Raw genomic sequence first — 15290 nt, forward strand, 5'->3', positions numbered from 1 at the left:
CACTGTTGGAACATTGCATGCAATTCTGGTCTCCTTCCTAATGGAAAGATGTTGTGAAACTTGAAAAAGGTTCAGAAAAATATTGATAAGGATGTATAGGGAGCTATAGGGAGAAGCTGAATAGGTGGGTGCTGTTTTCTCAGAGCACGGAGGCAGAGGGGTGATCTTCTAGAGGTTACTTAATCAGTCATGAGGGCAAGGATAAGATAATAGACAAAAAGGCCTTTTCCCTGGAGTGGAGTCATCCAGAACTAGAGGGCATTGGTTTAGGGGGAAAGGAGGGCAAGGATATATAAAAAAGACCGAGGGGCAACTTTTTCCACGGAGGGTGGTATACATATGGAATGAGCTGCCAGAGGAAGTGGTGGAGGCTGGTACAATTGCAACATTTAAGAGGCATTTGGATGGGTATATGAATAGGAAGGGTTTGGAGAGATATGGGCACGGTGCTGGCAAGTGGGACTAGATTAAGTTAGGATATCTGGTCAGCATGGACAGGTTGGTCTGAAGGGTCTGTTTCTATGCTGTACATCTCTACGACTGACTCCGTGATTATTCATTGTTTATGCAACACTGGACTCCAGAATTTCATTACATATAGTGGTCTACTTACAGATTTTTATTACATTGAGACCAATGACAACTTTGACTTTTCCCTCATACAAGCAATTTGCACATTCGTTCAGTTCACAAGCAGATTGGAAACCTCTTCAATGCAGTGGATTTGATGTTTCACCTGCTCCAATTAGTAGGCATCATTCCAAGAATTCTCAAGTGCTGATGTTTAGCAAACTTTCTTCCAGACTAGATCAGATTCCCTACACAGTGGAAACAGGCCCTTTGGGCCAACAAGTCCATGATGTTCAACATCTTAGTCCAAAAGATGCTAAGTTTTAATTTCTGGAAACTTAACTGTGGATTACTACTGTTATCCAGAAGAGTCAAATGCCAAGAGTGGTCTGATATGCAAAATTTCCTGTTTATTCACCCCAGAAGACAGATCCAAATGCAATTAAAGTACTGTTGTGGTTCTGTTCGCCGAGCTGGAAGTTTTTGTTGCAAACATTTCGTCCCCTGGCTAGGCAACATCAGTGCTTTGGAGCCTCCTGCGAAGCTCTTCTTTGATGTTTCTTCCGGTATTTATAGTGGTCTGTCCTTGCCGCTTCCGGTTGTCAGTTTCAGCTGTCCGCTGTAGTGGTTGGTATATCGGATCCAGGTCGATGTGTTTGTTGATGGAGTTTGTGGATGAATGCCATGCCTCTAGGAATTCCCTGGCTGTTCTCTGTCTGGCTTGCCCTATGATAGTAGCGTTGTCCCAGTCGAATTCATGTTGTTTGTTGTCTGCATGTGTGGCTACTAGGGATAGCTGGTCGTGTCGTTTCGTGGCTAGTTGGTGTTAGTGTATGTGGATTGTTAGCTGTCTTCCTGCTTGTCCTATATAGTGTTTTGTGCAGTCCTTGCATGGTATTTTGTACACTACATTAGTTTTGCTCATGTTGGGGGATCAGGTCCTTCATTCTAGTAAGTTGTTGTCCGAGCGTGGCTGTTGGTTTGTGTGCTGTTATGAGTCCTAAGGCTCGCAATAGTCTGGCTGTCTGTTCTGAAACACCGAACGGAGAATTCACCACAAGGGTATACAGGAAAGCAACACACAGACCAAGTCTCTCACACACACACACACACACAAAAAGGGCCACAACACACTGCAGTACACCAGAACTGCAAGAGGAACACCTATACAAGGTATTTGCCAAAAACGGATACCCGCGCAACTTTATCAACAGATGCCCAAGAGAAAGACCACAGAACGAGGACATGCCACACTACCATACATCAGGAGCATTTCAGAACTGACAGCCAGACTACTGCGACCCTTAGGACTCATAACGGCACACAAACCAACAGCCACGCTTAGACAACAACTCACTAGAACGAAGGACCCATACCCAACATGAGCAAAACTAAATGTAGTTTATAAAATACCATGCAAGGACTGCACAAAACACTATAGGACAAAACAGGAAGACAGCTAACAATCCGCATCCATGAACATCAACTAGCCACGAAACGACACGACCAGCTATCCCTAGTAGCCACACATGCAGACAACAACATGAATTCGACTGGGACGACACCACTATCATAGGGTAAGCCAGACAGAGAACATCCAGGGAATTCCTAGAGGCATGGCATTCATCCACAAATTCCAACAAACACGTCGACCTGGACCCAATATACCAACCACTACAGCGGACAGCTGAAACTGACACCCGGAAGCGGCAAGGACAGACCACTATAAATACCGGAAGAAACATCAAAGAAGCGCTTTGCAGGAGGCTCCAAAGCACTGATGATGTTGCCTAGCCAGGGGACGAAACGTTTGCAACAAAAACTTCCAGCTCGGCGAACAGAACCACAACAACGAGCACCCGAGCTACAAATCTTCGCACGAACTTTGATTAAAGTACTATTAACAATAAATGCCAGACCAACACCAAAAAGATAAGACCATCTGAAAAGTGGGACAAATGCAATTAGTAATTAACAGTTTCTTCATTAGGAGATAGGTGACCTTAAATTGCCATTAAAACTATCTGCTCACAATAGATCTTGCATCAGATTCAAAACTTTACCATGACAGTAACACCATGGATATGAAGGTGATAGCAGGTTCTCAACAAAGCAGCATTTCATATGTCGCTATGATTAAGCAAAGCAATAATTAATGGGAAAATCCTCCTGTAGCTGAAAGCATACCAAAACCAAGAACAAGATTATTTTGGTTCTTAATACCTTTAAAACACTGAACAATGACCACTTAGTGACTGAGGATTTTTTTTAAAAAAGTGAAGGACACTATGTTCAGAAACAAAGTGGCTGGAGTTGGTGATAACATCTAGGGCATACAACATTACTCTAAGGCTCTATGGCATGAATGACTATTGCTTATTCATTGCAAAGTTTCCTGGCACCCACCTCAAACATCTATGAAAAGGTGACAACTCCACAAACTATTTAATTCCATAAAGTTCAATTATGTCTAATTTGCTGAATTAGAACAAAGAGCAAAGAAAAAAAAACTTAGCCCAGGAACAGGCCATTCGACTCTCCAAGCTGGAGCAGATCCAAGTGTACTGATTAAACTGGTCGATCAATTTCTAAGCATTTGCATTCCTCTGCTCCCCACATAAGATGCATCTTAAAATGAATCTACCATGACTGCCTCTACCACCTCTGCTGGCAATGTGTACCAAACACCCATCACCCTCTGAAGTACTTGCTGTATATATCCCCCTTAAAAACTTTCCACCCCTCACATTGAAAACAAGACTTCTCATTATGGAATCCTTCACCCTGGGGAAAAAAGGCTGGTCTCTATCCACTATGTCTATACCAGTCATGATTTTTTAAACCTCCATCAGGTCCCCCCTCAATTTCCTTTTCTCTAGTGAAAATAAACCTAATCTACTCAACCTCTTCATAGTAAGCACCTTCCATACCAGGCAACATCCTCATAAACCTTCTCTGTACCCTCTCCAAAGCGTGCACATCCTTTTGGTAATGTGGCAACCAGAACTGTACATAGTATTCTAAATACAGCCAAACCAATGTCTTGTACAAATGTTAAGACGACTTGCCAGCCCTTATACTAAATCTGTTGAAGGTAAGCATACTTTATGCCTTCTTGACCACTATCCACCTGTGCAGCAACCTTTAGGGTTAAATGGATCTGCACTCCCAGATCTCTCTGCCCATCAACTTTTCCCAAGGCTCTTCCGTTCATTGTATAATTCAGTCTAGAATTACTTTCCTAAATGCATCACCTAAATTTGTCTGGATTGAAAGCCATGGCCATTTTTCCATCCAACTCTCCAGTCTATATCCTCCTGTATTCTCTGCCAGTCCACCAACCTTAGCGTCATCTGCAAACTTGTTGATCACATCAACAGTGCCCTCTTCTAGGTCATTTCCACATATTACAAAACTGTGACCCCAACACTGACCCTGTGGAACACCACTGGTCACCTTTCTCCATTTCAAGAAACTCCCTTCAGCTACTATTGTCTCCTGTTGCTCAACCAGTTCTTTATCTACCTAGCTAGAACACCCTGCACACCATATGACTTCACTTTCTCCATTAGTCTACCATGGGGAATCTAATCGAACACCTTACTAAAGTCCATATACATGACATCAACAGCCCTTCCTGCATCTAACAACTTGGTCACTTCCTCAAAGAAGTCTTATCATGCCGTACCAACTTGATCTCCCCGCACAAAAACATGGTTGCCCATCACATAAGATCATTCCTTTCCAAATAGGAATAGATCCTATCTCAGTACCCTCTCCAGAAACTTCCAACACCAACATCAGGCTCACTGGTCTGTAGTTACCCAGAATATCCCCACTACCCTTGTACAGTGGGACAAGATGAGCAACCTTCCAGTCCTCCAGCAGCTCACTTGTATTTAAGGATGCCACAAAGATGTCAGGGCCCCAGCTATTTCCTCTCCCGCCTCCCTCAGCAACCCAGGATAGATCCCATCCAGTCCTGGGGATTTGTCCACCTTAACCTCTAGCCTACCCAACACATCTTCCCTACTTATGTCAACGTGATCCAGACTAATCAAACCTCTAAGATCAACAATCATGTTCCTCTCCTCAATGAACACTGATGCAAAGTAATCATTCAAAATCTCAGGTTCTGCACACAGCCTTCCTTCATTATCTTTTGTGGACCAATTCTTTCTCTAGTTATCCACTTGCTCATTATATAAAAATTTTCCTGAATTCTGCTAGCTAAAGCTATTTCATACCCCTTTTAGCCTGTTTGATTCCTTGTTCGAGACTTGCCCTACTCTTCCAATATTCTTCCAGGGCCAGTTCTGTTCTCAGCTGCCTAGACCTTATGTATGCTTTGCTTTTCCTCTTGGCTAGTCATACAATTTCTCCTGTCATCCACGATTCACAAATCTTGCCCTTCCTATCCTTTGCCTTCAAATGGGACATGCCTATCCTGCACTGCTGTTAATTATCTTTGAAAGCCTCCCACATCTTAAGTGTGGATTTCCCTTCAAATAGGGGTGTCCAATCCACATTTCCAAGCTCTTGCCTAATTAATGCTATTGTGAATGCTGTTACCATTTTAGAAACACAACTTTAGTGACTTGACAGTGATTTCTTCTGACATGGATTACCCTTCAAAAAAAAAACAAACTTCATATTAAGTTTGCACAATATTTAGTTAAAACAAAATCTTGTACATCACTCCAGCTCTAAAATAACCTGTTAAATGGAGTTAAACTTTGAGACATTTATTGATTGTCTTGATTCACTATTCTGTGTGATCCCATTAAAATCAGTGGGTGACACTTAAAGTGGAGTATCACTATAAATTAGATTTCTTAGAAATAAAGCACATTGACATTCCAGTGCACTGTTGGCTGATTTCCATATTCAATCCTCTAATCTGCCCACTGGTCAGTTTAATCTTTTCATAATCCACATTTTCAAATCCTTGCTCCTTCCAATGAAATATGTACTTTCTTATCCAAATCCAACCTTTTCAGCATCCCTCATTTTCATAGCATGGCTATCAGTAATGAAGCAAGCAAGCAATCTAACAAAGGCCTGAGCCCTGTTATTCTTTTCCCAAACCTTTCCTGTTCCTTTTACTTGTAATGCTGAGACCTACCTCTAACAAAGAACAAATCTTTTGGTCACTTCTTGTAGATCAACTGTTAGATAATACTCTTATCACCACAGAATGTTACATTACATTGAAGGTGCTATGCAAATGCAGGTTATAGGACAATGCATCGTTTAGTAAATAAATTGGAAATATTTACCAGCTTTTGAATCATGTTTCTATAGCTGCTGAATTTAGCAAATTTCAGAAATAATTATTTTCTCCAGATCATGTATTTTACTTGCAACACTAAAGACATTCACTTCAAACAATAAAGGATAAATGGCTTGCTCGGTCTATTTCCAAAGGAGGGAACCAATTACATCAGTATGGGTCTGCGCCACACAGATCATGAAAACGATTGCTTTCCTGCCACAAAACCACAAGATAAGAGCTAAAATAGGTCATTCAGCTCAAGGTCTGCTCTGCCATTTGGTTCTGGCTTTTATTTCTCAACCCCATTCTCTTCCCTTCTTATATGTGATCCCCTTACTGATCAAGAACTTCTGTCATACACGCTTAAAAAAAGGTCCCAAAAGGTCATCAAATCAGACTCAATTTATCATAACCTAATCCAAGCAAGAGTGTCCATATGTTTCAGTTAATAATTGGAATTTAAAAATCCAGCAGGATTTAATATTTCCAACACGCTTTGGGCCTCAATTACTGGTATGGACTACCAGAAAACTAAAATTTGAAATTAAGTTACCTTGAGCATCTATAGCCAAATGTTACCCACATTACACCCATAAAGTGTCAAGTCAAAACAGTGCAACTAATTTGTAGAAAATTCAAATTCCATTGTAGTCCTTTAATATTTAAAACATGAGACTTTTTGACAAGTGTTAGACTGAAAATGTAAGGGCTTCATGACAAAGTAAATCAATTTGGAAAAAATAGCAGACAGCTGAAAAATTACATATACAGGTTGACTATTGCTAGATAGTCATCCTTCAAGAATTGGGTAGTCAAGTCATTGAAAGGCATGAAAACCATGTTTTAAACCAAAGTTCAAAATAATGTATGTCATTATACTTTTAATCAGCTTTCATTTTTAGTATTGAGGTCAGTTCAGCCACTAGTCAATCTAAACATCTAAAAGTTAAAGTAGACAGGGATATTTTTCACCAAATAATTTCCACTTGCCTTCATTCTCAACATTCAATACTGTCCAAGAAAAATACACAGGAAGCCCCAAAAGAAAATACAGGGAAAATAAATAGACTTTGCAGTAATCAAACTCTTAAGACTAAACAATGGACATTAAGCCACCATGGAATAATTTTTCTAATGTGCACATACAGATAAATCCTTAATGTTGGATAAGGTTTTAAAAATTCAGAACCCCAATGCTACTCTTGTCACATTAATCAAACATATTTACTGTTTACTTACCTCTGGTCTCACAGGATCTTCAATACCAACTACAGCTATACAGGTGAGATCAGAAAGTACATCATTTTCATTATCCCAATCCACATCAGAATCAACTTCAAATTCTCTGAAGGCCATGCAGATGGTACGCAGTCCCTCAGAAGCCATTGGTTCTATTACTTTCTTTACTAAATCGTCACGATCTCTAATCTTCAAATCTTTGACCTCTCCCTTAGAGTTTAAAATTTTGGAACACCTGGTGAGAGGAAATTATAAAAGCTTTTTCCTTTTAAAAATCTTAAAACTAGAACCAACTGGAAATGAACAGGATTCAGTTCATTTGTATATTAAACTGAGCTATTAAAAACTTACATTTAAAATCTTATAACATGCAAATGGCATCTTAGAAATTAGAGCTGGTGAACAGATCTCTTCCTGTGCTCAAAATTAGTGGACACATAATATTTACCAGAATACTGCAAATATTGTTCCATAGAATCTATTAGAAATAAAAATCTTAGTTTCCAGTAATTTTTAAAACTCCCATCTTCTTAGAGGTGTTGTCTACTTCTCTTATGGTAGAAATTCACCTCTCCCTTCTGGCCCCCTCAAAGGTCTCTACTATTGGTCATGATTAAAATTTGTCTGGATGCAATAGCGGATTGCATCAAGAGGGCTTATATTAGCTTGGATCAGTGGGGAAAAGGGCACGTACTGATGAGGCGGTTAGTAAGCTGTCGGCAGTCAAACTCCAGTAGGGAAATAATTAAAGACTGACATGCAAGAAAAACAAATTTGGGAGCTGAAAACATCTACTTCTGTGGATGGTCGGAGGTGAATAAAATATACAAGGCTAGAGTGTGGTCTCATCTGGATATGAAAATTTCTGCAATCTTTAATCAAAAAGGGGACAGTATTAGAAGCAGCAGAAACATTGGGAGCCATGGTGGCCTCTACAACTGCTCATCCCTCTCCATCTCAAACCCAGAAACATGCTAATGTATTGTAAGGAACTCAAATACTCAGGATGAATACTTGAGGGCAAAATTAGAAATGCTGACATTTTAGTTTTCTTAAAACTGCTGTGTCTTGGCATCTGTTTTTGCCCTAGAGTTTCAAAGTAAACACAGAAAAGTTTTTGCAGAGTAAGATGCTTTCCCCAGAAGTACTGCATTTCAGTTCTAGGACATCTGCAAGATAACACCTAATGTTATTCTACTTAGGTTGCAAATCATTTGTGATACTGAATTAGAAATTCAGGGTGGGAAAATTAAAGCATTCATAAGAATCTGGAGGCAGTTAAGAGTGGAAAATGGTAAACAATGAGATGAGCATAGATCAAAAGTTGTATATAAAATAGAATTGTTTTATTCCACAAATTTAGAATGACTGCTCAGGGATAGGAACATTGCATGCAATTTATAAATTTGAGTTACTTGTAAAGTTATAGTTCTTAGCTCACGTGGGCACATCCTGTGTGTTATGCATAGTAACAACAGAAATAAAGATTAGTAGCACTCACTACAAATACTGTGCTCAATTTTAGTTCCATATCAACACAAGCAGTACTGAAAAAGAGATCGAAGTAACCCAGTGTTTAAATAAAAACCTTAGCCTCAGAAGCAGCTTTCATTTAACTTGAACAAAATTGGTTTTAGAATAATTTCCCATGTTTACATTATGCAGGCAACCTTCCTTCCCAAGTCTAGTGGTAGCCTTGGCATAAAGGCCAAATTACCAGTTAGAAGATCAGTTTAAATGTTCTCTTTGGATCATTGATCAGATCCCTATCAAGTCCCCTACAAAAAGCATCACAGATTACACTTACTTTTTGAGAACAATCTCAGAGGCACCCTTGCTAAACATTCGGAAGCTACCATCAGGGTTCTTCAGAACTGTGCTCATAGATTTTCTTGCAGAGTTGAAGGTATAGACCTTGAATAGTTTCTCTTCTGGAATTTCATTCCGTATTGCCTGGTAGTCTTTCTTCAAAGCCAAGATAAATCCCAGCAAGGCACATTCCGTCTTATTGCCAACATGACGTGGCAAGCCACCTTCTTTCTCAGGAGGCTATAAAATTAAAAATCGGTAACATTTAATATACTACATCTTGCAGAACTTGATCCAAATTAGATCAAATTGAAATGAGTTTAAAATCAAAAAGTATACAACTATTATGTACTGCAACAGAAACTAATCCTATTAAATTAGGATTAAAAGACCATCCAGCATGAAGCGTGAATTACTAGCAAGCTATGAATGATCAGTCTGATTAGTACATTTGAAATTTCGTTCGAATTAACGCCCAATAATATACTCCATGCCCTCTTCCATTCCAAATGTAATGTAAAACCTAAATACAGAAACCTCATTAGTTTTAACACTATACACTGTATGCCCCATGCAAGAATCATGCATTAATATTGGAGCCCAACATACCAGTATCTTTGTAGTGTATGCAGAGTTTACAGCTACCCCAGCAACAAGTCTGTCCATAATATTGTCAGGAATGGACTCCGGATCTGGAATCATCTTGTAGTGCCGGTCTGCTAAATATGCTTGAACAACAGTCATCCTGTTCATTGTGAGGGTACCAGTTTTGTCCGAACATATAGCCGTTGCATTCCCCATTGTTTCGCAGGCATCCAAATGTCTGACCAAGTTATTATCTTTCATCATTTTCTGCATTTGGAAGGATGCAATCATTAGCATCCAGTTCAAGAATGTAACATTTAATATACAAGATAGTGTTAGCTTTTGACAGAACAATTTTTGAAAGGGTTTACAATTACATTGGTTGAGACTAGATTGGCCAAAATGTGAATCCTTTCAACTAGCGGGGAAAAGAAACTGCAACCAATGAGTAACATGCAGTCAATTCTAAGCTCACTCAAATATATAGTTCCAAAAGTCAAGATGCAGTTAGGTTTGAACTGCAAAAACAAAAAAAAATTGCCATTTTGGAATGCACAAAACCTGTCAGTGACAACTATAACGTTTGTGGAACACCAGAAACAGTTGGGAATGTACTGCAGAAATAGAAACTTCAAATTTTCAAAAGCAGGCTGTTCCCAGAGAGGTGGGGAGAGAGATCTGAACACAATGCAATGAATCCCTACAAGCAAATACATTTTGATGACAGAACAGAAATCAAGCTTGGCTGTCATATACTGTTGGTTAACTAGTTAGCTATTCTTGATTAAAAAGTCAGGAAACTTACATTAAATGTTACTGAAAGTAGCTGCTGCATTTGGAATAGACCTTAGAAGTTTTAAACTCAGGTGGGGTAAGGAAGAGGAGCTTACAATAAAAGAAGAAACAGACTAACAGCCACAATTTCAGTTATTTTTACATTAGAGCTTACCTTCACAGAATAAGCCAAAGAGATTGTGACTGCAAGTGGGAGACCTTCTGGTACTGCCACGACCAAGACAGTCACACCAACGATGAAAAATTTAACAAAATACTGAATGTAAATTGGAGTACATTCAGTTAACCAAGGACGTTGCTGGACCCAGAACGTATCAATCACAAAATAAAGAATAAGAATGATAACTGTAATAGCAGACATCACCAATCCTATGGAAGAAAAAGCAGATCAATAGATTTTATAATAAGTTAGATGCTGGCATCCACCACTTCATTTAGAAGCCTATAAAAAGCTGTCTAAAAAGTAGTCATAGGTACAGGACAGAAAATGGCTCCAACCCCATTCACTGGTTTCTGACTTATGAAAGTATCAACTAGTTATAAGTTAAGTATTCCAAAATTAATACAGCTAAATATTTAAGTGGTATAGTTCAAATAAATTGTCAAAGCAATACTAAGTTTTCCAATGTCTCAAGCAATAATGCTCTATTAGGTCCTCAATTGGATTTGTGCACCTCAAAATGGTGTTGTTTTAGAAGAGTACAACATTCACTTCTAGGCACAACTGATTAAACCACAGAATTATGAAGTAGAAATGGTGCAGGGCTGTATACTAACTCTGCTGGGCATTTGGGATGGGCCAGGACAGTGCTGAGTCTCTTAAGTCAGTCTAGAGAATTGGGAAGCTTACCACAGTCTGGGCAGCCTTTCAAATGCTTACATGCTGGTTAATGCACAGAGTTAGTACCTGAGACTACATAAAACTATGGAAATAAAATTTAAAAAAGTAAAAAGCCCATTTTTAAAGAAAGTAAAACGTTAATTGGGACTGACTCAGGTGTTATGCTATTTTGTTGTCGAGTGTAATAACAGTCAACATGTATTTGTTACAACCTCAGTTTTATCCATATTGATAAATATGGAATTAGATTAAAAATTCTGTTTATACTAATCAGCTGAATTGGAAATTACTTCCACATAAGTGCTTCACCTAGAGGTCCACTGAAGATGTTACTAGTAGGGTGACAAGAGGTCTGGAAATGAACCTTCCAGCTCAGTGAGTAAACCAACATGCAACCTCAACTCAAGCTACAAAATCTTCTCAAAACTCACTATTACTTCCACAAGATAGACCTATGTTCCCAATGAACTAAAGCTAGCTTTTCTAATGTGTTTAAGACAGATTGGTCCTTGATTAGTAAGCGTCTTAAAAGATTACAGGAAGGTGGCATGGGTTGACAAACATTAGCCACGATCGAATGATGTAGACCCAATGGGCCTAATGGTCCAATTCTGCTCTATAAACTTACGGTCTCAAGTGAAAGTGTTCATACCTGCTTTACCAATTTGAACTGCTAATTTTGTGAGCTTCCCTTGGAGCACAGACTTCTCTTTTTTAGGCACATTTGTTTTCTTTTTCTCAGTTGCATCATCAGCTGCTTCATCACTTTTCAATGGCTGCATTTCCATAGCTGCTCCATCTTGAGCTTTAGCTGGGGATTAAAAAAGTGTAAAATAGTCATTGCCCTGTCAAAGAGGACAGTTGGACCCCCTAGTTGAAAGGGGTCTAGAATTCTAGAGGCTAGCTGTGAAAAGCGCACTTACTAATTGTCTAAGACCATCAAGGAGGGTTAAGAGCACTGATGTAGTTTGCTAAGAATGAGGGATATTAAATCAAAAAAAGGTTTGAAATTAGAATTTTGCTCTTTGAATGAGGAGTGGTGCTGACCCAAGATGACAGATTTGGAGAGAAAAATTATTCGCTTGGACAAGAGTCAATTATTGTAGGTTAGATTTGAAGTTAGTGCAAGATATAGGTAAGGGAACTCAACTTTCCAACCTTTGCTCCAAATCTCAAGAAAAATGGATAAACATTTATATTTCAAAAGGTATCAAGAGATATGGGGTAGAAAGCAGGAATATGGCATGGAGATGTGGGATCAGCTGTGAATATACAGAATAAAATCGGTCTACTCCTGCTTTTAATTTGTCAGGCTTAGAACACTACCCAAACATATGGCTGAAGGTGACAATTTTATTAATTACTCGAGTATGATGGAACAGAATCCAGAAGACCACTACACAACCGGTTTTAAATATAGTACAAACAGTGGGCTGAATGGCCTCCACTACATGAATTAAGTTTCTATAATTCATGCTGCAGTAATTACTGCAAATAGAAAACAGATTCAAAATCAAAATTAGTGTGGCACACTACATCATTGTGAAAACACACCCAAAGAAACATCTCATGTCAAAATAGAACTTAGTGCTCAGACACAATTATTTGGCCATGACAAGCACTTTAAACTGTTAAAAGTGCAGTTTTTAAGACAAGAATAGAGGGCCTTGAGTGTTAAGAAACTCAAGTTACAACTCTAATGGAAATCAAAGCTGCTTAAATAGTTTTACTCTGATTACACAATTATGATAGCTCAGCATGCAGGCATTGCATTAAATACAATTTTTGGGATAAACCCAACCTTAATATTCATTGTCTCAATCTTACAACTCAGGAGACCTTCAGCTAAATGCATCCAAACCATTTTTGAAACACCTATTCCATTACATATGTACATTAGAATCTACAGTTTACTCAGCTCAAAATTCATCACTTCAGATGAATCTAGTAAACAACTCATTATGGTTCTTAAGTGGAAACTATAAAAAAAAGTTTGTTCAGAGAAGTTTCAGTGGGGTAGTTACTCAGATGATTCACAACTATCTGAAGCTAATATCAAGGTTACAATTTGGATCAAAGGGTGACCCAGAGAACATTCTGGGCAAACCTGTCTTGGAGTAAGAGTAATGTTTGCCAAGGCATACCTAAGTTAAAAAGTTGTTTCGAATGTTATGAACAAATTGAGGAATCAAAAGGACATTACCACAAATGGCAAAGCTTAGTTTTGTCCCATTCCTTCACTGGGATAATTTGTTTCACCTTAAAAGCCAAAAAAACTAAAATTTCTAAAGTTTATGTAGATTTTAAATTTTAAGAGCTTAAAAAAAGCTCAAAAACAATTGTTTACCTTTGTTTCGATTTTCCACAGCTCCATCTTGCTTTTTGTCTAAGAAAAATCACAGGAAAACATCAACTCAGTTTATACATTTCCAAACCATGAGCTATTTATAAATACAAATGAGGACTGATTTGAATACACTGAACATTTGACTAAGTTACCAGATTTTAAATACAGTTATACTCTCATTGCGAAGGATTCACATGTACAATTTGAGGCAGACTATTTGAAGTCCCCAATGAGGGAAAAAAAGGTTGGTGCCTGGGAGGGAAAGAGTTTGAAGTGTGCAAATGCAAGCTTGCAAAGGACAAAGAATTATGGGTAGCTATTTGTACAAAGATACCCAGAACAGGAAGTGTAATTCTGGTCTATTTCCTATCGGAAAGATGTTGTGAAATTTGAAAGGGTTCAGAAAAGATTTGCAAGGATGTTGCTAGGGTTGGAGGTTTTGACCTACAGGGAGGCGCTGAATAGGCTAGGGCTGTTTTCCCTGGAGCGCAAGGACAAGGAATGACATTAGAGAGGTTTATAAAATCACAAGAGGCATGAATAGAGTAAGTAGACAAAGTCTTTTCGGGGGGGGGGGGGTGCAGCACGGTGCAACGCTAGAGGGCATAGGGAGAGGGGGAAGATCTTAAAAAAAAGGGACAATGGGCAACTTTTCATGCAGAGGGTGGTGTGGGGAATAGGCTGCCAGAGGTGGTGGTGGAGACTTGTAAAATTGCAACATTTAAAAGAGTCATCTGGAAGGATATGAATAGAAAAGGGTTTGGAGGGATATGGGCCAGGTGCTGGCAGGTGGGACTAGATTGGGTTGGGATATCTGGTCAGCATGGATGAGTTGGACTAGAGTCCATTTCCATGCTGTACATTTATGACTCTTGTGATACAGCAAGCTACACAAATAAGGGTGGAGGGTAAAAAGACAAAATTAATATCTCTGCATGAAATATTCAGAAGTAAAAATGGTACAAATACAAATTAATGGGTATACTCTTGTAGCCAATACAGAGAAATGGCTACAAGAAGATCAAAGTTATGAACTAAATATTCAGAAAGATGAGACTTTTTGATTGGATAGGCAGGAAGGAAGGGTGGTGTGGTGACATTACTGGTATAGAGATAGAATAAAGTATGATATCCCAATCCAGGATCACTTGCTATGTAGAATCTGAATGAAATAGATAAATAAAAAAAAGGGAAGACAACACTGGGGAGTGCTCTATAGGCTGATAAACAGGAAAATGTGGGGGCAGAATAAAAAAAATAAAAAAATCGGGAGAATGAGGGCATGTAATAAAGGCAGTACATCAATCATGGATAAGGACAAGTTTTAAGGGTGCTGCTACACAAACTATGAGCTTTTGTTTATTGTTCAAGTACTTAAAATTACAATATTCAGACAACCATTTAAAGGGCTCATGACAGTGGCCATGTCCCTGCCTTAGACAGAGGGCCCAGGTTCAAGACATCTATTCCAAAAAGGTGCCTCAGCACATCTGGGGTTGATTAAATAGTATAAAAACAGTAAACTGTCAATTTTTAAGGTAAAATCATGCCAACTGGAGAATGGAGTCAAGCCCAAACTGGACTTAGAATTATCAATTGATAATTCTACTGAATGAGCGTATTGAATGGAGTAGTGGGCTTCTGGTTCAGTGCTTTTGTTGGTGTGCTCAAGGGGTTGCAATTTTGTGTTGGATACTCCACCTTAACATGTCATTTGTCACAAAATCTGAAAAAAGGTCCACCCATTTAAAATCAGATAAAAACTCTTCAGGGCTGAGCAACTTTAGAATGCCATTCTTTGAAAGGCAGGGGAAGCAGATTCTTCTAAG

At 38.8% G+C, this 15290-nt stretch overlaps 1 protein-coding gene across 5 annotated transcripts in view; it reads right to left on the reverse strand.

Moving 5' to 3' along the window:
* The window catches only part of LOC132824868 (plasma membrane calcium-transporting ATPase 1-like), a 109048-nt gene that overhangs the window by 31688 nt on the left and 62070 nt on the right, over positions 1–15290 (reverse strand). For all 5 annotated transcript variants that reach the window (XM_060839673.1, XM_060839672.1, XM_060839675.1 and 2 more), the window contains exons 7-12: positions 13462–13500; positions 11767–11925; positions 10428–10642; positions 9503–9745; positions 8892–9133; positions 7085–7319 (exon numbers count right to left, since the gene is read on the reverse strand). In XM_060839673.1, the coding sequence (XP_060695656.1) occupies positions 7085–7319; positions 8892–9133; positions 9503–9745; positions 10428–10642; positions 11767–11925; positions 13462–13500 (1133 nt within the window). The remainder of the gene's footprint in view (positions 1–7084; positions 7320–8891; positions 9134–9502; positions 9746–10427; positions 10643–11766; positions 11926–13461; positions 13501–15290) is intronic.

This window comes from Hemiscyllium ocellatum, chromosome 19, assembly GCF_020745735.1.
Source record: "Hemiscyllium ocellatum isolate sHemOce1 chromosome 19, sHemOce1.pat.X.cur, whole genome shotgun sequence".
NCBI lineage: Eukaryota > Metazoa > Chordata > Chondrichthyes > Orectolobiformes > Hemiscylliidae > Hemiscyllium > Hemiscyllium ocellatum.